This window comes from Megascapheus bottae, chromosome 3 (assembly GCF_031878675.1).
Source record: "Megascapheus bottae isolate mThoBot1 chromosome 3, mThoBot2.hap1, whole genome shotgun sequence".
Lineage (NCBI taxonomy): Eukaryota > Metazoa > Chordata > Mammalia > Rodentia > Geomyidae > Megascapheus > Megascapheus bottae.
In genome coordinates this window covers 84627332-84649393 of record NC_143511.1, presented here as the reverse complement: position 1 = coordinate 84649393, position 22062 = coordinate 84627332, and the positions used below count along the sequence as shown (strand labels likewise).

General features: G+C 50.6%; 2 protein-coding genes across 3 annotated transcripts in view; both read right to left on the bottom strand.

The window, feature by feature from the left end:
• Window positions 1-169: 169 nt before the first annotated feature.
• Window positions 170-10083, bottom strand: Slc2a8 (solute carrier family 2 member 8). Of its 2 annotated transcripts, none has more exons than XM_090330663.1 (10): window positions 9320-10083; window positions 9064-9226; window positions 8696-8902; window positions 6552-6651; window positions 3993-4192; window positions 3442-3588; window positions 3202-3310; window positions 2433-2606; window positions 1928-2073; window positions 170-705 (listed from the first exon to the last, which is right to left on the bottom strand). In XM_090330663.1, the coding sequence occupies exons 1-10, from the start codon at window positions 9373-9375 to the stop codon at window positions 568-570; spliced, it is 1440 nt and encodes a 479-aa protein (XP_090186789.1). In that variant the 5' UTR covers window positions 9376-10083; the 3' UTR covers window positions 170-567. The 2 variants fall into 2 exon arrangements, with proteins under 2 accessions (XP_090186789.1, XP_090186790.1); XM_090330664.1 differs by having other exon boundaries at window positions 3442-3585; window positions 9320-10080.
• Window positions 10084-12504: 2421 nt separating this feature from the next.
• Garnl3 (GTPase activating Rap/RanGAP domain like 3) overlaps window positions 12505-22062 on the bottom strand; it is a 127658-nt gene continuing 118100 nt past the window's right edge. The window contains exons 26-30 of the mRNA XM_090330662.1: window positions 21620-21738; window positions 18923-19061; window positions 16709-16924; window positions 14730-14856; window positions 12505-13195 (exon numbers count right to left, since the gene is read on the bottom strand). Coding sequence (XP_090186788.1) covers window positions 13018-13195; window positions 14730-14856; window positions 16709-16924; window positions 18923-19061; window positions 21620-21738 — 779 coding nt within the window. The 3' untranslated portion in view covers window positions 12505-13017. The remainder of the gene's footprint in view (window positions 13196-14729; window positions 14857-16708; window positions 16925-18922; window positions 19062-21619; window positions 21739-22062) is intronic.

Below are 22062 nucleotides of genomic sequence, written 5' to 3'. Positions count from 1 at the left end.
CTGATGGCCTAGGAAAGCGTCTTCCAGAGGAGGTAGAAATGACCCGCCAGTGTTAAGAGGAGGCATGGCTGCCATGGGGGCAGTGAACCCCCAGGACACTGGGCAGGGTACAGAAGGGCATGGGAAACCATGAGAACTCTCAAACTGGGCTCACAAAGAGGTCATCACCTGGTTTCTAAGTCAGGTTTTTATTTATCAAATAAAATTCCTTCCTCGTAATGTAAGCATGTGCCTGGGAGCCAGCTTCCAAAAGCATCTCCAGCCAGAAAGCAGAAGGCAAAGACCCTGCTCCTCCTCAGCTGCTTTAGTGTCATGAAGGAAAAGTGCAGAGGACTGGTCAGGACCTCAGCTCTTCAGAAATGTTCTGACTACACAAGGCAGCAGCAGATACTGGACCCCGAGGCAGGGGAGTCACTCAGCCTGAGTGGCTTGGCTGTGACAGCTGGACAGGAAGTGGGCTTAAGAGACTGTGGTCCAAGGTTTCAGCCAAGGATCAAGCTGAGGCCCAACTCACAGTCACAGCCCAAAGCCCTCCAGTGGGGGCACATCAGAGTTAGAAAGGGGCTGTCATCGCCCCTCAAAATGGGCTGTGATTTGTTCCAGAGTCTTTCCTTTGGTTTCAGGGACACAGAAGAGAGTGAAAAGAACACTAAAGATACAAAAGGCAGAGGCGAGCCAGAAGGCTCCATAGGGTCGGAGGACTTCCTGTGGAAAGAGGAAGGTCACGCATGGGTATGGCAAGGTCAGGAGATTCCACAGAACCTGGTCACGCCAGACCCCAGCTCACCCTGCTGGGATCAAACCCAGCACATTTCCAGCCCATCTGCCTGGCTAAGGATTGCCCAATGACGATGAGTTTGACTGGTGAAACTAAGGCCCACGGCAATAAAAGCTTGGCTCCTGCTTGGGAACCCCAGGCCTGCAGACACCACCCCCCTCCAAGTTCCCAGCCCAGCAGATTCTCTCTGTGGCAGTGGAGGGCTGTAGGTGCACTGACAGCCGCCACTCAGAGACACTGACACAGGGAGGGCAGGAAGTCCCTTCCAGACTGCCAGAGCAAGGACTTCTCAGCTCCTAGGCCTCTGGTCCCGGGTCACCCCACCTCTCCCTTCTCTTTGCTTTTTGGAGAGGGCATACCTAGGTCACTATTAGATCCCTTTGTCACCACCTTTTGGGATTCTTTCCCTCCCTCCTGTGCTATCTGTCTCTTACATTTCCCACCCCGGCCTTCCCTAACGTTCCCAATGTGCTGCAGGGAAGCCCTGCCTGAGCAGCCTCAGGCCAGCCAATATCCTTGCTGCTCACTGACCATGCTCTTAATGTCCCAGCCCAGCTTCCCACCACTGGGCACCACCTTCCTGGCCCTTGCCAGAAATCAAGACTCTCCAGTCCAGTTCTAGAACCTCCAACAGGCCTGGATATGGAACCTGCTGGAAGACCTGGAGGGAGTAAAAACTAAACAAATGGCTTGCTTTACTGGTCCTGAAGCTCTCTGGTGGCTGGGAAGCTGTGAGCCAGGGACACCCGTGTCAGTCCGCCATGAGAGGGTAGCAAAACATTGAATGGTTCCATCAATTGGAAGAGGAAGGTATTGCTACACTCCTCCATTTTCAGCCAACAGATCTGATTCCCAGAAGGTAAGCATTATCCCCAAGGTCACACAGCAAAAAAGTGACAAGGGTGTAATTTACCCAGGCCTGTTGACTCTCTCTCTACACTGACTATGGGATCCCGGCCTTGGTTCCTGAGGGTCTTAGCTTGGGAGGTGAGGCACGCTGGGAAGCTCTAGCGTCAGCCTAGGTTCCCTGCCTGCCTGAGCACATTGGTCTTTTCCTCACCGCAGGGCTCTGGACCCAGAGTCTTGTACAGCAAAAACGCTTCTCTTTTGGCTGCATGAGGAGTGGGAGATGCATGGGCCCGCACTCACCATGAGGCTGCTGAACTCTTTGGTCACCAGGAAGGCCATGAGCCAGTTGGTGAGAACGCAGATGCCAGTGGCCACACCCTTGACGTGCAGAGGAAAGATCTCCGACATGAGAAGCCAGGGGATGGGCCCCCAGCCCACCGCGAAGCCTGCGTGTGTAAGACAGCGTCAACCCCACGGGGACTGGGCTCCTGGACTAGTCATGGTGTGAGGGAGACCCAGCTTCCAGCCTGGGGGCCTAAGGTCTGGGACCCCTGCCTGCTCTGAGCTTCCTGCTGGGAGGCCTTGGGTCAGCCCCTTCCCTCCTTAGGCATCAGGTCTGGGTCTGAAAGGTGGAACAAAGATGGGGCCTGTTTACAGGTTGTCAGAGAGAGGGGCGGGGAAGGGCTCAGCCCTGTACCTAGCACAGGGGCACACAGAGGTTGGGCTCCATGGGACACAGGAGTAAGTACCGGGTTAGTCTGAACTTGCAGGGGCACAGGGCCAGCCTCGCCCACCCTCCTCTCACCAGCAATGAAGAGGCACATGCTGCCCACAGCCAGCCAGGCCAGCCCCACGTTGGTATCGACAGGCTGCGCAGACACAGCCGCCAGGAGGTCCACATGGGAGGAGTTGCCGGGACTATCCTGGGTCAGCTTGAAGTAGGTGCCGAAGGCGCTAGCGCTGAACACCATGACCACGCCTGCAGGCAGAGGTGGGTGGGGAAGGGGCTGCACAGCTGCTGAGGGGCCGCTTGAGCTCACCAGGAGAGACCAGCGGAGCCCTGGCCCGTGGCGCTGAAACCCCTGACTGGACGGTAGGTACCATCCAGGTGCACACACAGAAGCCGCAGCTTCTCCTCCCACAGCGTCCTTTCAGGTCAGCCTGTACCTAGTAGGCACCGAGGGGTGCGGCCAAAGCAAGAGTCTAGAACATCCCTCGGGCAGACCAATCCTGATCTACCCAGCAGCTCTGAGGGAGGTGGTGCTCTGTTCCCATGCACAGACGGGGAAATGGAGGCCCAGGGAGGGCAATCTACTTGCCCCAAAGAACCTCAGGCTTCCAGGTCACTCGGCCTCCTTGGCCTTCAGTGTCCCTTTGTGCGCTGGGGCCAGACATGAAGGCTGGCTGAAGAACCTGAGCTAGGTGGAGAGCTCGCTGGCAGTCACAGCCAAATTAGACTGCTAGCTTTGTCCTCATCGGTGCTCAGCTGTCCTCTGGAAGCCTGGTGGCCTTGGTAAAGGCCTGGACTGGTCCAGCGCATAAGCGCAGGGCTGACCCCTCACCCCAGGCCTTACCTGACAAGGTCAGGAGCAGCCTCCGCCCCGCTCTGTCCATTATGAGGGCTGCCACAGCTGTGAAGAGTACCTGGATGACACCCACAGTGATACAGGCCAGGCTGCTGTTCTGGGGGGTTGGGGGGACAAGAAGAGGCTGGTGAGCCAGGGCCAGATCTCACTTTCCGGTTTGTCACTGAGCGATGAAGCAGCCTCATGCAAGTGGTGGCTCAGTGAGGCAGACTGGGCAAGGCCTCTTACCTTGAACTTGGCCTTTTCAAAGATTGTCTCTGCATAGAACATGACAGCATTGACCCCTGACAGCTGCTGGAAGGCCATGAGTGAAACACCGATGAGGAAGGGCTTGTAGATGCCAGGGTGCCTCAGCAGGAGCAGCTGGAAGCCCTGCTTGACGGAGATGGGCCTTTAATGTTTCTATCCTGCCCTGAGGGTCCACTTGGAGTCCACTGAAGGGGAGTGGGCCTCAGCTTCCTGTGCCTGGACCCCTACCCTCCCATATTCTGGTAGCCTCCCAACTTGTGTGGTAAGTTGGGCCGTAACTCTCCAGGCTCTTTCTGACTGGTTGGGAAGCCACAAATTCAGCTTCAATACACTCACTGCTTGCGCCTAGCAGGCCAGGCACCTTTCCAGGCCCCTGCACTCAGTCTTCAGCACACCACGAGACATCTCCCATTTTACAGATGGGAAAGCTACACAACTGGGACATGGAAATCTCTCTCTAAATCCCCAAATCTTACCTATCTCCCTGCCATCTTGGAAACTGCCCCTGTCCTCCGCCTCCAGCATCTCACCTGGTGCTCAGCGCCCATGGGGGGCTCTTCCCAGCCCTGTTCGGAGCCCCACAGGAACTGCCGGGCAGCCACAGCCTCCTGGCGTTTGTGCTGAGTGAGCAGGAAGTGTGGGGTCTCGGGCATACAGCACATGAGCAGCAGCATGAGGGAGGGGGGCACACAGCCCAGCACGGCCAGCCAGCGCCACTCTAGAACCCAGCCTGGAGGGGCAGAAGTCAGATTCAGGATGAGCTACCTTGATCTTCTTGCACTACCTCTGCCCTAGCTGTCTTCACATTGGTTCATGATACTGACAGCACTGTTCTAAGAGGTATCACGGGGCAGCTACTGCAGAGTGGACATCCTGTCTTCTACTCAGTGGATTATCGTTCTGGCTCTGGCAATGACAGGCTGCACACATGATGTGGTCTTATAACAGAGCTGAAATTCTCATTTCCTGATGATGTGCTGTCACCATGGTAACATCACAACATATTATCCATTTGTGGTGATGCTGGTGTAAACACACCGCTGCATTACTAGTCAACAGAAGCATAGCAAGTGCAAATTATCCAAGTTATAAAATGCGGGCTAAGATATAAGTTCTTGATTTATGTATTTATTATACCATTACTTTAAAATATCATGTTGGGGCCAGGAGTGTGGCCTAGTGGTTGAGTGCTTGCCTAGCATGCACGGAAACTGGAGTTCGATTCCTAGGTACCACATATATAGAAAAACCAGGAATTGGTGCTGTGCCTCAAGTGGTAGAGCTCTACATGAGAAAGCCCAAGGACAGTGCTCAGGCTCTGAGTTCAAGGCAGGATTGCGGGGGGGAAAAAGGGGCAATTTGGAGTGTGCTCCTATCTACAAGAAAAAGGTTCCTTAAGTAGAAAGTTTGCCACACGTCTTGTGTTTACCATGTCTCCCTCCCTCCTTTTGTTTAGGTACTAGGGTTTGAACTCAGCCTCCTGAGTAATTAGGGTTACAGGAGTGAACCATTGGTGGTGCCCGGCTCAGACATAGTCTCTTGATGCAACCAAGAGATGTGATGGGCCTAGTGGTAGAGTGCTTGCCTAGCACGCACCAAGACCCACGTTCGATTCCTTGGTACCACATACATAGAAAAAGCAGGAAGTGGTGACGTGATAACTCTGGGCATGGTGGGACCCACCTAGCCCTAGCTGCTTGGGAAATAGGAACAGGAGGATCTTGATCTCTACATCATTCCAGGCAAATTAGTCAGATCCTGTCTTGACTCAAATGGTAGAGGCCCTGGGTTAAACTCCAGTACTAGGGAGGCAAGAGACATGGTAACTCACAGATACTAGGGAGGCTATTTCAGGCAAAAAGTTCTAGGAAGTGGTGCTGTGGCTCAAGTGGTAGAGCACTAGCCTTGAGCTGAAGGGCCCAGGGACAGAGTCCAGGCCCAGAGTTCAAGCCCTATGCAAAAAAAAAAAAAAAAAAAAAAGTTCTAGTGACAGCATGTCTAATCAACAAGCCAGGCATAGCAGTCAACATCTGTATTCCCAGCATAGATATAAGGATTTCCAAACAGTTTAGCCTGGGGGGAAAAATCTGAGATTCTCACCTGAAAAAAGAACTCAAGTAAAAAGTGGCTAGAAAGCTAGGTACTGGTGGCTCACACCCCTAATCCTAGCTACTCAGGAGACTGAGATCTGAAGACCTCAGTTAAATGTCAGCCCAGGCACAAAAGTCCATGAGACTCTGATCTCCAATTAACCACCAGGGAACCAGAAGTGGTGCTGTGGCTCAAGTGGTAGAGTGCTAACTTTGAGCAAAAAAGCTCAAGGGCAGCGTCCAGGCCCCGAGTTCAAGCTCCAGGACTGGCAAAACAACAGTGCCAAAAAAAGGGGGAAAAAAAAAGAAAAGAAAAAGGTTCTGAACTGATCAGAGTAGTAGATGAAAGATTCTAGACCTGAGTGTCATCTACTGAGAAGTCAGAGGTCACGTACCCCAGGCTGGACCATCCGCTGTCAGGAACCTGTCATTCTTAAGCCATCCTTTACCAGTTCTGGGATCTGTTGTCAGACACTTTCCCTGTGTCACCTAATCTACCCTGCTAAGGGCTCTAGGGCAGAGGGACTTAGTCAAGGTCACACAGCAGCTAGTAGGCCTATCAGCTTGCCCACTTTCCTCCCATTCCTAACAGAACACATTTCCTCCTGAAGCTTCCCCAGGGCCTCCCCACCTGCTCCAGGATCCGAGGAGCCAGGCCACTTCCTGTGGTACTTGGTGGCACTGTGTATCCAGTGCTCACGTGCTGAGTAAGGGACTGGCTGGATGCTTCAAGCTCCTGGCAGCACGTGCTTGCAGTGCCTCTCCACCCACCCACTGCCAGAATCCTCTAGACTGACCAGCTGGCCCTCCCCACATTACTGAAGCAGACTACTTCTGAGAAGACAGGGCCACGACCTTTGCCAGCTATCCTCACACATCCTCCCCAGGTCTGGAGCCTGGTACTACCATGCCCAACAGCTTGCGTGACCTCAGTATCCACATCTACGAAATGGTCGGAGAGACTTGAACAGGGCTCAAAAGAGATGATGCCAACCATACCTGCCAGGTAGGCCAAGAGGATGCCAATGACAACCATCAGCTGCACACAGGAGCCAAGCAGCCCCCGAGCTGCTGGGTAGGCAATCTCTGAAATATATACCTGCCGGTGGGTAACACAAAATGTTAGCTGGGGTCCAGGAGTTCTTTTTGGGTATACTGGGGTTGAACTCAGGGTAGGCCCAGAGTATGCTAGGCAGATCCCTTGTAGCTGGGATGACAGGGACAGGCTACCATGCTGACGCAAGAATCAAGACCCTATCCAAATACAGCCAGTGGTGTGGCTCAGTAATATAGCTCTTCCAGGCAAGTTTAAGGACCTGAGTTCAAATACAAGTGTGGACAAAGACACAAATGTTCTTGATAAGATGCAGATTCTAGGAAGTAGAGCTGTGGCTCAAGGAATTGAGCGGTAGCCATGAGCTGAAGCGCTCAGGGACAGCGCCCAGGCCTAGACCAAAAAAAAAAAAAAAAAAAAAAAAGATGCAGATTCCCAGGCAGCAGATCTGGACTTCTGCCTTGCTGACCAGCCCCCAAGTTCCACCTAGGCTGCTGAGGCAGCCCCTGTCCTGAAACACTGCAGCTCCTCATCTTAGCCACTAGCAGGAGCTGTCACTACAGCTCCCTCACTTTGGAATCAGGGGCCACCAAGAGCCAGCATGCCATTCACACGTATGCCTATGACCAAGACAGGTGTTCTGCTCAGTAAAAACAAAACAACAACAAAAACAACTGTGAGGGGCTGGGAGTTTGGCCTAATGGTAGAGTGCTGGCCTAGCATGCATGAAGACCTGGGTTAGATTCTTCAGTAGCACATACATAGAGAAAAGCTGGAAGTGGTGCTGTGGCTCAAGCGGCAGACCACGAGCCTTGAGCAAAAAAACCCAAGGACAGTGCTCAGGCCCTGAGTTCAAGCCCCAGGACTGGCAAAAACAAAAACAAAAAAGCAACAAAAAACAACTGTGAAAACAAACTTTACAGCCTCCTCACAGCTCTATCTCCTAGTAGGCCCAGGAGAAATGATGGGAGCTCGAAGGTACGCAGGGAGCACCTTAAGAAGCTGCTTCAACCCCCAGCAAGGTGAAGGCTGGTGAAAAGTCCAAGCCTGGGGCCAGCAGTGGCTCTCTAGTTACCCAGTAATTTCATTGCTAGGGGCCATGGGTTTCAGGTGCAAAATCTCACCCAACCCTGACAATCACCTCATAGGTAATATGATCCTTGTTTACAGGGGGCACTGTGCCCAGGTAAGAGACCCTAACATGGGGGTTTACAGCTGAGTATCACTGGGTCATGGGCAGCCTTCACTCCAGAGACAAACAGGAGTTTCCTTGTAAGTGGAGCTGGTCAGTGACCTGAAGATAGGAGGGTTTAAACTACAAAATGAGACCAGTGCCATGCCATCATGCAGGTAGGGTAAAAGAGGCACACTTCAGTGGGACAATACTGGGCTGGAGTAATGTCCTGATGAATGATAGCTCTCTCTGTGTGTACACACATGCTCTGGTCTGGGGCTTGAACTCAGGGCCTGGGTGCTGTTCCTTAGCTCCTTTGTTCAAGGCGTGTCACAGCTCCACTTCCATCTTTTTGGTAATTAGAGATGGATTTTCTTGCCCAGGCTATCTTCAGACCTTGACTCTCAGATGTCAAGTTCCTGAGTAGCTAAGATTACAGGTTACAGGTGTGAGCCAGTAGTGCTCAACAACAATATCTTTTCCCCCTTGGTTGTGGGGCTTGAACTCTGGGTTGAAATGCCGTCCCTGAGCTCTTTTTGCTCAAAGCTAATGCTCTACCACTTTGAGCAACAACCTCACTTGCGGTTTTCTGGTGATTAACTGGAGATGACTCTCACAGACATTACTTCCTGGTCTGGCTTTGAATCAGGATCCTAAGGTCTGAGCCTCCAGAGTAGCTAGGATTACAGCCACCAGTGTCTGTCAACAATGCTTTTTGACTCGGTTGAACTGTCATCGTGAACACCACCAAGACTCTAGGGTAGCTAGGATTGCAGGCATGGCAGTTCTTCACTTTTCTGAAGCTTAGTTTTAATCTGGAAAGCCGAGGTAATAACAGGCGTCTTCCAGGGGCATGGCGAAGGTTGGGGAGATAATGCCAACACCCAGAAGGCCCTAGCTGGGGAAGACACTCACCGGGGCCACCAGCGAGGCGACCCCACAAGCCAGGCCAGTGAGCAGGCGCCCCCCGAGCAGCATCCACACATTCTGGGCGCCGGTGATGATGGCAAAACCCACGACGAAGGGCACGGTGCAGAGCAGGAGGCTGAGCTTGCGCCCCGCGCGGTCCAGGAGCCAGCCGCCCAGCACGCCTCCCGCCGCGGCGCCCAGGGTCACGACGGCCTGGGGCGGGGGGCGGGGCGGGTGAGGAGAGGGCGCCGCGCTCCGCGGGGTCCCGGGAGGGGCGGGAGGACCCTCACGTTATGGAGGGTGGCAGAGGGCGCCTGTCTAGGGGTGGGCGTGGGGGAGGCGGTCCCAGTCTGTGGGCCGGCCAGGGGTCTCACCCCGAACCAGGAGGCTGCATCGTCGTCGAGGCGCGGGGCCGGGGCCGCGGCCCGCCGCAGGCTCGGAATAGCCGGGGAGCTGTAACCCAGTGCGAAGCCGAAGCTGAGCGGGCCCAGGGCAGCGGCGAAGGCGGCGAGGAAGCCCCGGCGGCTGCGGGGGACGCTGCGAGGGTAGGGCCGAGGGTGAGAGGAGCCGCCGGGCCGTGCGGGCGGGCAGGCGAGGCTGCGTCCCGGGTCGCGAACCCCTGCCACTCACCTGCTCTCCGAAGGCCTCAGCAGCGGCTGGGTCTCCTCCGGGTCCTCAGGCGTCATGTCGGCGACCCACGTTGACCCGACCTAGGACGCCTGAACCGCCACAGCTCGGGCGGGGGCTGCGTCTCCACCTCCTGTAGCTCAAGCCAATGGGCGGTGCTGGGGCGGGATCAGGACTGCTGAGTATGCAGTAGAAGCCAATGAAAACGAAGCAGGAGTCAGCTCGGCGCTAGACCCGCCCCTTAGGTCGGAATAGACCAATGGAAGCACAGCCGGTTGGCGAGGCGCATTAGACCCCGAAGATCAAGCGTCCCTAAGAGAAGTGGGCGGAGCTTTGTGAGGGGGCGGAGCTTCTATCCTGGCCCGCTGAATTCGTCCATTCAGAGTGCGGTGCGAGCCCTGAGGCGGGGCCAGAAAACTGCCAGGCAGAGCCAGCCATTGATGGTGGAGGGCGGGGATTGTTTTGGAACCGCCCTCCAATCTAAAGTCAGCCAATGATAGGAGTGGGCCGCAGCCGGAGCACGTGGGCTTAGTCCTGAGTTCCGGCCCTCTACTCCCGGCAGCCGGAACAGATTTCCCAGGTCAAACCTGACGTTCCTGCTTGGCTTTAACTGCTGACCTAGGCCCCAGATTGGCGTCGCCCGACCGCTTGGCTTCTCTCAGCTCTGTCTCCGGAGAACCGCGGGTCGGGCGGTAGGTTCCCCGGGCTTTGCGGCCTAGAGGGCTGCTCCCTGAGCACCGCACGCCCCTCGGCGTCCAGCACGCCCACCTCCACGCCCCTCCTTCCACCGCCTCGCCGCCGCACCAGCCACGCCCACCGCCACGCCCATCATCCCCCACCGCCACGCCCACAGCCACGCCCCTCCTCCCACCGCGCCTCGCCACGCCCACAGCCACGCCTGCCGTCACGCCTTCCCGATCGCTTCCAGCGAATGGAAGCTCCAGGTACTGGGCGCCGTGGTTGGGCACCCTCCCTCCTCCCCCTTGATTCTAGTGACTACAGTCCATGAAGCGCTCCAGCCCAGTCCTAGGCAAGGGTGATCAGGCGCCGGGGGAGCTTGCCATCTGCGCCCAATTCATACCCAACCCTCTAGGTGCAGGCAAGTATTGGTGTAATTCTGGGAAGAATCAGGTAATAAAAAGCTTGGAATCTCTAAGTAGGGACGCTAATTATCTTCCGAAGGCTGTGAGCCGGGTCATGCACACACCAAGCAATCAAATCCTAGTTGGCATGCTTACATGGTTTGACCTAACGAAGTCACCTGATTGTTATTAACAGTTATTAACGTTTTCCCATCTCGACCACAAGGTTATCTTTAAAGTCTAAGCCAACTGCCCCTTGGTAACTCTACAGTATCTCATTGCTTACGTTATACATTCTTATCGCAGTACTTATCAATTCTTTGCAGTCATCTGCTCTCTCCTTTCCCAATAGATAGGACCTCCTTTCAACTGATGTCTACAGTTGGGTGAAGGAAGGCTCTGAAAAATGGGGCAATTAGACTATGTTCTTTGAAACTCAGCCAGTGGGTTAAGCAAAGAGGCTTAAAGACAGGATGTGCCAGCAAGGGCAGCAATTGGAGGTGGCAGTCCTCCACCGTCTGAGCCATGGACTCCTGTAAACCTGTTCTTGTCCATGATTGCATATATTGTTGCTAGAATGACTTCCTCCCCGCCCCTCTTTTGCCAGCCCTGAGGATTGAACTCAGGGCCTGAGCACTGTCTTTGGGATTTCTCAAGAATAGCACTCTACCACATGAGCCACACAGCACCATTTCCAGCTTTTTCTGTGTATGTGGTATCGAGGAATCAAACCCAGGGCTTTGTGCATGCTAGGCAAGCACTCTACCACTAAGCCACATTCCCAGCCCCAGCCCTTGGTTTTTTTCTACATTAGTAAAAATTGTTTTTGTTTTTATTTTAGTGACAAGGAAAGACATAGAGACAAGCTCATCAAGCTTACCAATCAGTTTAACATGAAAAATGCCAGACATCAGGCACTGTGCCTGGGTCTGTGAGGCAATGGAGAGAGGAGGGAAGATCTCTGACCCCAGAGAACTCAAAGGTTCAAATCATTGTCTCTTTCTAAGCCTCAGTTCCTGTATTTGAAAAGCAGAATAATTAGCTGTTGGTGAGATAGTGTGGTGTTGACTTTGGGATCCTCCTATGTGACCAGGATCTAACAAACACTGAGGTGGGACTGCTAACTGCATGTTCAGTCATAAATAGTCCACCTGGGAACATCTAAGGCACACTATCATTACTTCTTTTACTTATGCTACAGAGGAACCAGGCACCTTCAGCCTGGATGCGTCCTGCTGGACTGTGCAAAAGGTGGGAAGGGGGGGCCAGGAGTTTGGCCTAGTGGTAGAGTGCATGCACGAAGACCTGGGTTCGATTCCTTGGTACCACATACATAGAAAAAAAACAAATGGTGCTGTGGCTCAAGTGGTAGAGCTCTAACCTTGAGAAAGTCCAAGAACAGCGCTCAAGCCCTGAGTTCAAACCCAGGACTGGCAAAAAAAAAAAAAGTTGGAAAGGGGCGTCCTCCCCACAGTGTGCAAGGACCACCAGGAAGAAGGACCAGATATTGTAAAACCTGTAAAGTCAGGGTTCTGCCAGGGAGTCCTGTGCACTCACAGGCTTGCAGAAGTGCTCTTTAGAGCTATTTTCCCGGGGGGCAAATAACTGAATTGCTTTGCAGGGAGAAAGATAGGCAAGAAGAGGTACAATAAAATGGAATCATCTGATAAAAGGTAAATGATGCTCACAGATTAAAAGTTTTACAAATGAGAGTGAAGCTGGATTTTCTCTTTTTCTTCTTTCTTTCCCTCCTTCCTTTTTTTATTTTGGTCTCTGTGTGTGTGCATACCTGTACTGGGGCTTGAACTCAGGGATTCATGTCCTTTCTCTCTCTCTCTTTTTTTTTTTTTCCCACCCAAGGCTGGCATTCTACCACTTTCCTCTAGCTGGAGACTGACATTTTATTATTTCATTTACTCTCCCCCGCCCCCATGAGGATGGAACTGGGAAAGTCAGTCCATGGAATATTAGGATAATTGTTTGGTTATATGATCTGAGTAACAAAACCAGACACCGTATTCTTCAGACTGACAAGTTCCCTTCGCTTATTATTTTCAAGAGACAAAGAAGGAGGGGAAACTTCTGTGACCTAACCATTCATTCATCTTTCTCAAGTCTACAGGCAGAAGCAGAGCTAGTTTTCCATCACAGTGAACTCAAATAGTAACAGGGGCAAAAGTGCAGAAAGAAAACTTATTTATAATAAAGTTTAAATGCAATGGCTTTTCTTTATAAAAGAAAGACACTGTGTGATACAAATCAAAATTGTAATGAAAAAAATAATTTTCCATCTAAGTATATAAGATATGAGAAAGTTGCAGTAAATAAGAATGAACATTTTTGATTTATTCAAAGTTTCGATCTAAAACTTCAGTGAAATCTACCACCTTTATTACAAGGAAACTAATGGTTCCTTAATGGAAAAAAAAAAAAAAGTCAAGAAAGATGGCACCGGACACAGGAGAGTGACGCCCGCTGGCCAAGGGTGCACAAGGTTTGGTCCAATAGATGGCTGTCAGGCTGAGAGCCATGTTTTGTTGAGGGATGATGTTAAAACTGCTTAAAGAGTAAAAACTTCCATAAGAAAACTAAAGATGGCAGATGAAATTTGGACACCGTTTACTTCAAGTCAATAACATCTTCATCAGAGGAGGCAATGAGCTGGAAGGGGCTACTGCCCAAGGCAGGGTTGCCCTCTCTGTCTGCCACAGGGTCCTGGTCGGAGCTTGTCGAGTGGAAATGCCCCTCTAGATTAGCTTCTGAAGCCGAAGGACTTTCCAAGGTGCTTGATGGAATTCTGAAGGAGAAAAATGTCATTGTCAAGGCTTCCTGGGGACACCACAGGACTGGGCCTCCCCTGTCTGCAGCGTCCTGCTCATCTGGGCTTGTCAGCTTTATCTCCCTCCCACCCCCCTGATGGGGAGGGAGGGAGTACAGGAAGCCCCTCCGCAACACAGGCCCTGCTGACAGCACTACCTCATTAGGTTGCTTACTTTGCCTCTCTTCCTCCTTTCTGATCATACCACTCTGATGTGTGCTGATGTCACAGGAATTGTTCCCATGAATCCTTTCACTCACTCTAAGCCCAGTTCCATGCCATTTCCTTCAACAGTTCTCTTGATCCCCGGTCACAATGGGTATCTACCTGCTACTTAGGTTTCAACTTGTCACTCTGCTTCTCTCTAGCATGTGAGGTTGTCATCTAGGTTGGGATGAAGCACGGGGGCTGCCCTTGGAGGTCAGGTTTGTTTACTGGTCTTACCGGGGGTTTGGGACTCAGACTTTCCTGGTGTTTGAGCCTTTCCCCACCCAGGTGGAGGACAGGTGACAATCCCTTCAGTCACTGCTTGGGCTCTGACTGGCCATCCCCACTGGCCTGGGAACCCACTGGAGGCAGAGAGGGGTTTGCTGTCTCCTGTGGCAGCTTTCTGCTCATGGCTGGCGTCTCTGAGTGAGTGCTGTGTGAATGAATGAAGCACCATTACTCATTCCAAGGAGTGTGCCCCGTGCTGATGGAAGGACAACCAACGTCTGCTTGCTGGGGTGCTGAGCTGCTTTGCAGAAGGGCGCCACTTGTTCACATGCCCTGTAGGACTGGGCACTGCCAGTTTCCCTGAACTCTTAAACAGTTTTGATTTTACCAATCTAGCACACTGATGAGCCAAAAAAAAAAAATTACAATCTTGCTGGGTGCTGGTGGTTCACACGTATAATCTTAGCCACTCAGGTAGCTGAGATCTGAGGACTGAGGTTCAAAGCCAGGCTGGGCAGAACAGTCTGTGAGACTTTGTTTGGTGGGGGGGTCAGTCGTGAGGCTTGTACTCTGGGCCTGGGTGCTCTTCAGCTCAAGGCTAGCACTCTACCACGTGAGCCACAGTGTCACTTTCAGTTTTCTGGTGTTTAATTGAAGAGTATCACAGACTTTCATGCCTGGGCTGGCTTTGAACAGCCAATTAACTACCAGAAAACCAGAAGTGGTACTTTGGCTCAAAGTGGTATAAAGCAGTAGCCTTGAGTAAAAGAGCTCAGGGGAAGTGCCCTGGCATTGAGTTCAAGCCCCATGACTGACAAATATGTTTTGGTTTTGTATTGCTAGGGATCAGCCCATGGCCTTGCTTATGCTAGGCCAATAGCTTTCTACCGAACCACCCCTGTCCTCTCTTAGCATTTGCTAAATTGCTAGTGCGGGTTCCATTTGTTGAGACCCCATTCTGGCAGCTGTGCCCTCTGGGGGTCTTAGGAGGAATTGAATGCTGAGCCTGTGTGGTGAGGTCAAAGGGTGTCCTATGTACCCGCAGGGCATCATCTGGGGAGGGCTACACTGCCTTTACCTGTCATTGCTAGTCGATCTCACTGTCCCTGGTTTGGAGGCTCCTTGGCTTTCTTCTAACCGCTTCCGCGCTTTTGATTTGGCTCTTGGTGCTCCTTCGGACCTGGGCCCTCCATCATCGCAGAGGCCTGGATTGCAGGGGAGAAATCACAGGTCATCATGTCATTATCATAAGGCTGCCACGGAAGTAGAAAACCCCCCACAAAACCCTTAGTCCTAGGGCAGGGCGTATTGGTATACTGTTGGGTTAGAGTCAGGAAAGTGATGGACGATCTATTTCCAAGTGTGATTTCCTTGTTGCTAGAAGGTTCTTTTCATCCGTTATGATCATAGAACATGCCTGCATTGCAAATGCCTCTACCACCACCCCTGGGAGTCTCAGAAGTCCTACAAGGAGACAGTCCCACAGTCCTGTGACTGGTGACCATAGTTCTTTGAGGTTCGGTTTCTGATAAGCACAGTATGTAAAATTGGGGTCTGTGTAAAATGGGGCATTTACATGGAAGAACATACTGCAAATAGTGTAAGACACCAACTTTGAAAACGGCTCTGTCAGTGTTAAACCTGCCCTGTTAGGTGAGCGAGTTCCCTCTTTCAGTTGTTGGGGAGACATTACTGCAGTCAGAGATGTGCTAAAGCTGACGTCCTGCTACTTTTATCCTGCAGATCCAAGTCCAAGTGTGTAAACCAGTTCTTGCTGGCTTCCTCTGTAAATGAATGCTCTGTGTTTCTTTCCACGAATCTAAACAAAAAGCTCGTGAAATGGTCTAGGCTTCTGATGGTGCCCACAGTGCTTGATGCTTCTCTGGTCGGGTCTCCCATCTGTACTGAGAGGGTGCAGCACACACCTTGCCTCTCACAGCCCCACGGGCCCCACCTAGAGCAAGAGGCTGTGGGAAGTGAGAAATGGGCTGGGACCTGGGTATAAAGATATGGCAGATTCTCGCCTCTGAATGACCAATAGCAAGTGGCTGGAAACTACAAGTTGTAACTTCTTACTCTTTCTTAGATTCTCAGATATCCATACTTCTATTTAAAAACTTTGTATATCCTGGGCCGAGAGTTTGGCCTAGTGGTAGAGTGCTTCACTACCATGCACTAAGACCTGGGTTCAATTTCCACATACAAAGAAAATGCTGGCAGTGGTGCTGTGGCTCAAGTGGTAGAGCTCTAACCTTGAGAAAGCCCAAGGACAGTGTTCAGACCCTGAGTTTAAGCCCCAGAACTGGCAATACATAAATAAAATAAAAAATTAAAATAAAAACTTTGTTTATTCCAGACTAGTTCTTTTCTTTTCTTTTCTTTTTTTTTTGGTTGGTTATGGGGCTTGAACTCTGGGCCTGGGCGCTGTCTCTGAACTCTTCAGCTTGAGGCTACCGCCCCTACCCCTGGAGCCACAGTGCCACTTTCCGTTTTCTAGCGGTTAATTGGAGATGAGAGTCTCTCAGACTTTAGTGCCCCGGCTGGCTTTGAATCAAGGTCCTCAGATTTCAACCTCCTGAGTAGCTAGGATTACAGGTGTGAGCCACTGCACCTGGCTCAGTCTAGTATTTTATAAACTTCTTGTTTCCCCCTTTAACATGGCTTGAGTAGCTCTCTGCACTAATAAGTTGCTAGTGGCGAATTCCCTGGTGCAGATGTAACATAACTTAAACTATAACTTGTACTATACTTCACGCTATATACTATAACTATAACCAGCTAGCCAATTTACAAGTACAATAAGACAAACATTGAAAACCATTACCACTGGGCACTGATGGCTCTCAGGAGGCTGAGATCTGAAGATTGTGGTTCAAAGCCAGCCCAGGCAGGAAAGTCCATGAGACTTATCTCCAATTAACCACCCCCAAACCAAAAGTGGAGCTGTGACTCCATGGTAGAGCACCAGCTTTGAGCAGAAAAGGTAAGGGGCAGTACCTAGGCCCTGAGTTCAAGCCCCAATACAGGAACAAAAGGAAAAAAAAAATAAGCCATTACCTAGCAGCTCCCTTCGGGTCCTGCTTGCTATTTCTTTAATCTCCATTCGAGAGAGGGATAAGGAATGTGTGACAGGAATGGCAGCAATGCCAAGGCCTGTGGAGGTGGGCGGGGTGATGACCTTGGAGACTAAGGGCGATTTCAGAGGTCGCTCAATGCTTCTGCCCACAAGGTTTCTAAGTGGAATCTTGTACAGGTTTTTAGACTGAATTTCACCTGAAATACAATTAAGAAAAGAACATCAGAAATTTAGGTCCTTGTATTTTTTTTTATTTTTTTATTTTTTGCCAGTCCTGGGCTTGAGCTGAGGGCCTGAGCTTGGGCTTTTCTCAAGGCTAGCACTCTGCCACTTGAGCCACAGCACCACTTCCAGCCCTTTTCTATGTATGTGGTACCAAGGAATCTAACCTGGGTCTTTGTGCATGCTAGGCAGGCACTCTACCACTAGGCCAAACTCCCGGCCCCTAGGTCCTGGTATTTAAGAGAGAATAACTTCTCATTCTTCAATCTCATTAGCCTGAAAGGAAATGTTATGTTTCCTGCTGATCTCCCAGGTCATACAGTGAGCGTCTGATAGCTTTGTGTTTTGTAAGGGCAAGGTAGGTCAGATGTGTTCACTACGTATGCCTGCAGGGGAAAATAGGCTAGATAAATTAAAAAAAACAAAAATGCTGCTTAGAGTCCTAGAGTTATCTTAACAGTGAGTGTGACAAAGACAACCGGTGTGGAGAGAAGTTATAAAACTCCAAACTGTTCACAGCCAGGCAGGAACCACACAAAGCTTTTGCAGTTCATGGGCAAAGCTACACAGGGAGAAAAAAGCAGGGTATACAGAGCAATGTCAAGGCCCCACAACTACAGACTTTTCATTGTAAAATTGGCTTCATATTTTTTGTTGTTGTTTTGAGAGAGTCTAGTCTCACTATGTATCCCAGGCTGGTCTGGAGCTTGAGTCACCTTCCTTAACTTCTCTTGTGCTAGCAAGGCACTGGTAGATACTCAGGAGGTTGAGATCTGAGGACTGCAGTTCAAAACCATCCTGGACAGAAAAATCCAACAAGACTCTTCTTTCCAATTAACCAGCAAAAAGCCAGAAGTAGAGGTGTGGCTCAAGTGGTAGAATGTCAGCTTTGAGCAAAAAAAGGCAAAGGAGAGCATAAAGCCCTGAGGTCCAGCACAAAAACAAACAAATAAAAACCACCCTCTAAAATCTGCAAACAAAAAAGCCCTCCCCAGTGCTGGCATTATAAATGTATACCATTACATCCTGCAGTAAAACCCGTTATAATTCACATCCCCGAAGGAAATAACCATTTCAGACTGGATGCTCTCAAATCTTTGATTCCCTTATCCTCACTGAAATATTTCTCAAAGTAATTCTTTTTTGAATCAAAAGATTTTTTTTTTTTTTGCTAAAGTAGGCTTATCTTAGTTTTCAGTGGGGGCATTTCTCTATACGTTATTCCAATTATTTTTGCCCCCTCTACCACTTCTGGCCTACCTCTAAAAATAGCATCCCAAACAGGTTTCCTTATCCTATTTTCTCAGTTGCAAATAATCTATTTGGATAGAATATAATATCCTTTATCCTCCCAGCTAGCTAGTGTGTGTGTGTGTGTGTGTGTGTGTGTGTGTGTGTATTTTTAATATATACTTACAATGTGGTACATTTTTTTTTTTTTGCCAGTCCTGGGGCTTGAACTCAGAGCCTGGGCACTGTCCTTGGACACTTTTTGCTCAAGGCTAGCACTCTGCCACTGAAGTCACAGTGCCACTTCTGGCTTTTTCTGAGTATGTGGCTCCAGGGAATTGAACCCAGGGCTTCATGCACGCTAGGCAAGCACTCTACCACTAGGCCAGGCTCCCAGCCACAATGTGGTTCATATTTTCCTATTCTCCTCACCCTTCTCCTCCTGAGTAGTCTCTTACCTTGTAAATCAGGTTTAAGTATATAATCAATACATTTAAATTAATAATAAATTATAATTAAATATTATAAACAATAATTACAATACATTATAATTTATAAATTCAGTACCTGACACTTTCTCTCATTAGCTGTCGCCTCTACCAACTAAGCCATACCTCTAATCCCATTTTTTAAAAAAATGGCTTTCGTAATTTCTTAGGCATTGCTCACATGAGTAGATATCTAACAGTAAACCAGAGAAATCCAAAAGGATCAAATTAGTGAGAGTAGAAAGCGGACTTCACCTTCCCCCAGGGATGAAGGAAAGACTGGAGTGTCCCGGCCTGGGGGCGTCTGAGGAGAACTGTGGGCACTGGCCCCCTTGGAGCTCCCTCCGGATGAAACCTCGGGCACGGCTGCGGCGGCTGTGAAGTATATGTCCGACTGGAAGGAGAGAGGAGGCGTCACTGAGCTGCCTGGCATCCTGGCTTCCTGCACCACTCCCTGGCCTCTGACTGCTCCAGGCTGGTCTGTGACCTCCTGCCCTCCTGGGATCTGGCAGGGAGGCTTCCAGAGCTTTCCTTGCGCAGCCAGCCTCTCCCCACCCCTTCCTGATCTTGTGCCGACTGCCCCCACTTCAGCAGACACCAGCATGTCAGGTAAGAAACAGCTCAATCACTCACTGATGCAGCAAACGCTCCCACACCCTATCTGTGCTGGTTCTGGGGACAAGGGCTGTAGGGTGCTGAGCACGACTCACAAGAGCTCACTGTCAGAAATTTTTGCAGGCCAGCCATTAAATACTTAAATGACAGATACTTACACGTTAAAGGTAAAGGTATTCAATGCCCAAAGCCAGCCCTTCCTCTTTCACCACTGCCGTCTGTGGTTTCTGTTATTGGGAGCTTGTGCTCAATGGAGACACTACTGGAGGTACTTTTCCTGACTCCACTCTCCTAGCACAACACTGGAGGCGAGATACTTACCCACAGTGGACTATTTACACCATGGAAAGTGGGAAGTGAGGCAAATTACAGCTTGATTATTTTGTCTAAACTTACAGGGATTGAAGCTAGGCACAATGGCTCACGTCTGTAATCCTAACTACTCAGGAGGCCAAGACCTGGAGAATTGTGGTTCAAAGCCAGCGTGGGCAGAAAAGCCCATGATTCTCCATTTCCACTTAAACAGCAAAAAGCTGGCTGGCTGGCTGGTTCAAGTGACTGAGTTTGCCATCTGTGAGCTTGCCTAGCATGTTCGAAGCCCTGGTTGAATTCCTTGGTACCACATACACAGAAAAAGCCAGAAGTGATGCTGTGGCTCAAGTGGTAGAGCGTTAGCCTTGAGAAAAATAAAAAGCCCAAGGACAGTGCTCAGGACCTGAGTTCAAGCCTCAGGACTGGCAAAACAAAAACAAAACAAAAAAACCAACAAAACTATAATCCCTCTATACATCATCTTTATAATATTAGAAAAAAATTAAAGTGCCACAGGACAGTCAATGGTGGCTCACATCTGTTATCCTAGCTGCTCAGGATGCTGAGATGTAAAGACGGAGGTTTGAAGCCAGCCTGGCAGGAAAGTCTATGAGACTCTTATCTCTAAGCAACTGCCTTAAAGCCAGAAGTGTGCTCCAGCTGAAGTGGTAGAGCCCTAGCCTTGAGCAGAAGAGCTCAGGGACAGTGCCCAGGCCCTGCCTTGAAGCCTTATGGTCCACACACACAAAAATGCAATAGTGCAGTGATGAACATAACTCTGCAGGTGTCCTTATCATATCCTGGGTCCTGTCTAGGATATGCCTAGGAGTGGTATGGCTGAGTTGTAGGGAAGGTCTATGCTTAGTTTTTTGTTTTTTCTCAGTCATGGGACTTAAACTCTGGGCCTGGGTGTTGTCCCTGAACTCTTCAGCCCAAGGCTACTGCCCTATCCCTTGAGTAAGAGTGCCACTTTGGTTTTCTGGTAGTTAATTGGTGGTAATAATCTCATCGACTTTAGTGCCTGAGCTGGCTTTGAACCTTGATCCTCAGATCTCAGCCTCCTGAGTAGCTAGGATTACAGGTGTGAGCCACCATGCCTGGCTTCCATGAGACTCTTTTTTTTTTTTGCCAGTCCTGGGCTTAAGCTCAGGGCCTGAGCACTGTCCTTGGATTTTTCTCAAGGCTAGAGCTCTACCACTTGAGCCTCAGCACCACTTCTGGCTTTTTCTAAGTATGTGGTACCAAGGAATCGAACCCAGGTCTTCATGCATGTTAGGCAAGCACTCTACCACTAGGCCAAACTCCTGGCCCTTCCATGAGACTCTTATCTCCAATTAACCACCAACAATCCAGGAGTAGAACTCTGACTCACGTGGCAGAGCACTAGCATTGAACAGAAAAGCTAAGGACCAATGGGCCCAGGCCTTTATTTCAGGCATGCGCGTACGCGCATAGACACACACACACACACACACACACACACACACACACACACACACACACACACACACACACACACAGCCTAGGCTGGCAGACACAGTTCCTGACTCTGGGCAGGAACTAGAATGAGGCTGAGGGCTGTGTGCCAGCGCTGGCCGTCACCTTGGGACGTCATGTGCATTCCTGCATCCCTCTGAGACATGGAGGAATTCATTAGCCATGTTTAACAGGCACAAACTCAAGCTGGGCCTAGAAAGTGGCCAAGAAAAAAAGGGCTTCTACTTTTCTAGACTCAGACTGTCTTAACTGGCTCGGTGTGAGAGGGGTGTCTCTTTCAACTGAATGACCCTCAAACAGCTTACTAGCACCCAATGGCTACAGCTACTAAATCAGTGTTTTAGACTATGAGAGAGGCATGCAGGCAAACCCACCGGGCAGTCGCTGCTCAGCTTTTTCATCTTTCTGGCAGTGAGGCACGGCTGCCCTTGGTCTGACTTGGTGGGACGCAGTTCTGTGCTCATCTCAAACTGCAGTGCTTTGAGGTCCCCTGAACCCAACACAGAAATGAAATCCCCGACTACTCACCCTGGAGGCCACAAGCTGCAGCTGTGGCACGACAGCCGTGTGGACCAGATTTCCGTTCACCACCAGGCGGATCTCCATGGCATCGGTGGTAAAGGCCAGGAGGTACGGAAAGGCGCACACTGCAAGTGAACCCCAGTCACAGCTCTGTCTGCTGGCTGCAGACTGGCCACACTGGCTCAGTTACCCTCAATGTACTAGAAACTTCCATCTCTCCTACTCTGTTGTTGATTACTTGCTTCAGTTCACACTGCCATTTCTCCCTCTGAAACCCAACCACCAGCTCTTCTGGCTACTCTCATGCCAGAGCCCATGGGACGCCCTCTCCCCTTCCACCAGTGACCAGTCCATGTTTTGACACATCTTCTCCCTTGGTGCTCGCCATCTTGCCTGGAAACTCCAGGCATGTGTCCCAGAAACTTTCTATTTTTACCTTTTGTTGCTGT

What these genes read in the sequence shown, in the direction of transcription:
- Slc2a8 (XM_090330663.1), bottom strand. Translation starts at nt 9,375, where the DNA reads ATGACGCCTGAGGACCCGGAGGAGACCCAGCCGCTGCTGAGGCCTTCG. An exon ending in TCGCCTCGCTGGTGGCCCCG is followed by an intron (nt 6,652 to 8,695) that starts GTGAGTGTCTTC and finishes ACCCACCGGCAG; the next exon opens with GTATATATTTCAGAGATTGC. An exon ending in CCATGGGCGCTGAGCACCAG is followed by an intron (nt 3,589 to 3,992) that starts GTGAGATGCTGG and finishes ATCTCCGTCAAG; the next exon opens with CAGGGCTTCCAGCTGCTCCT.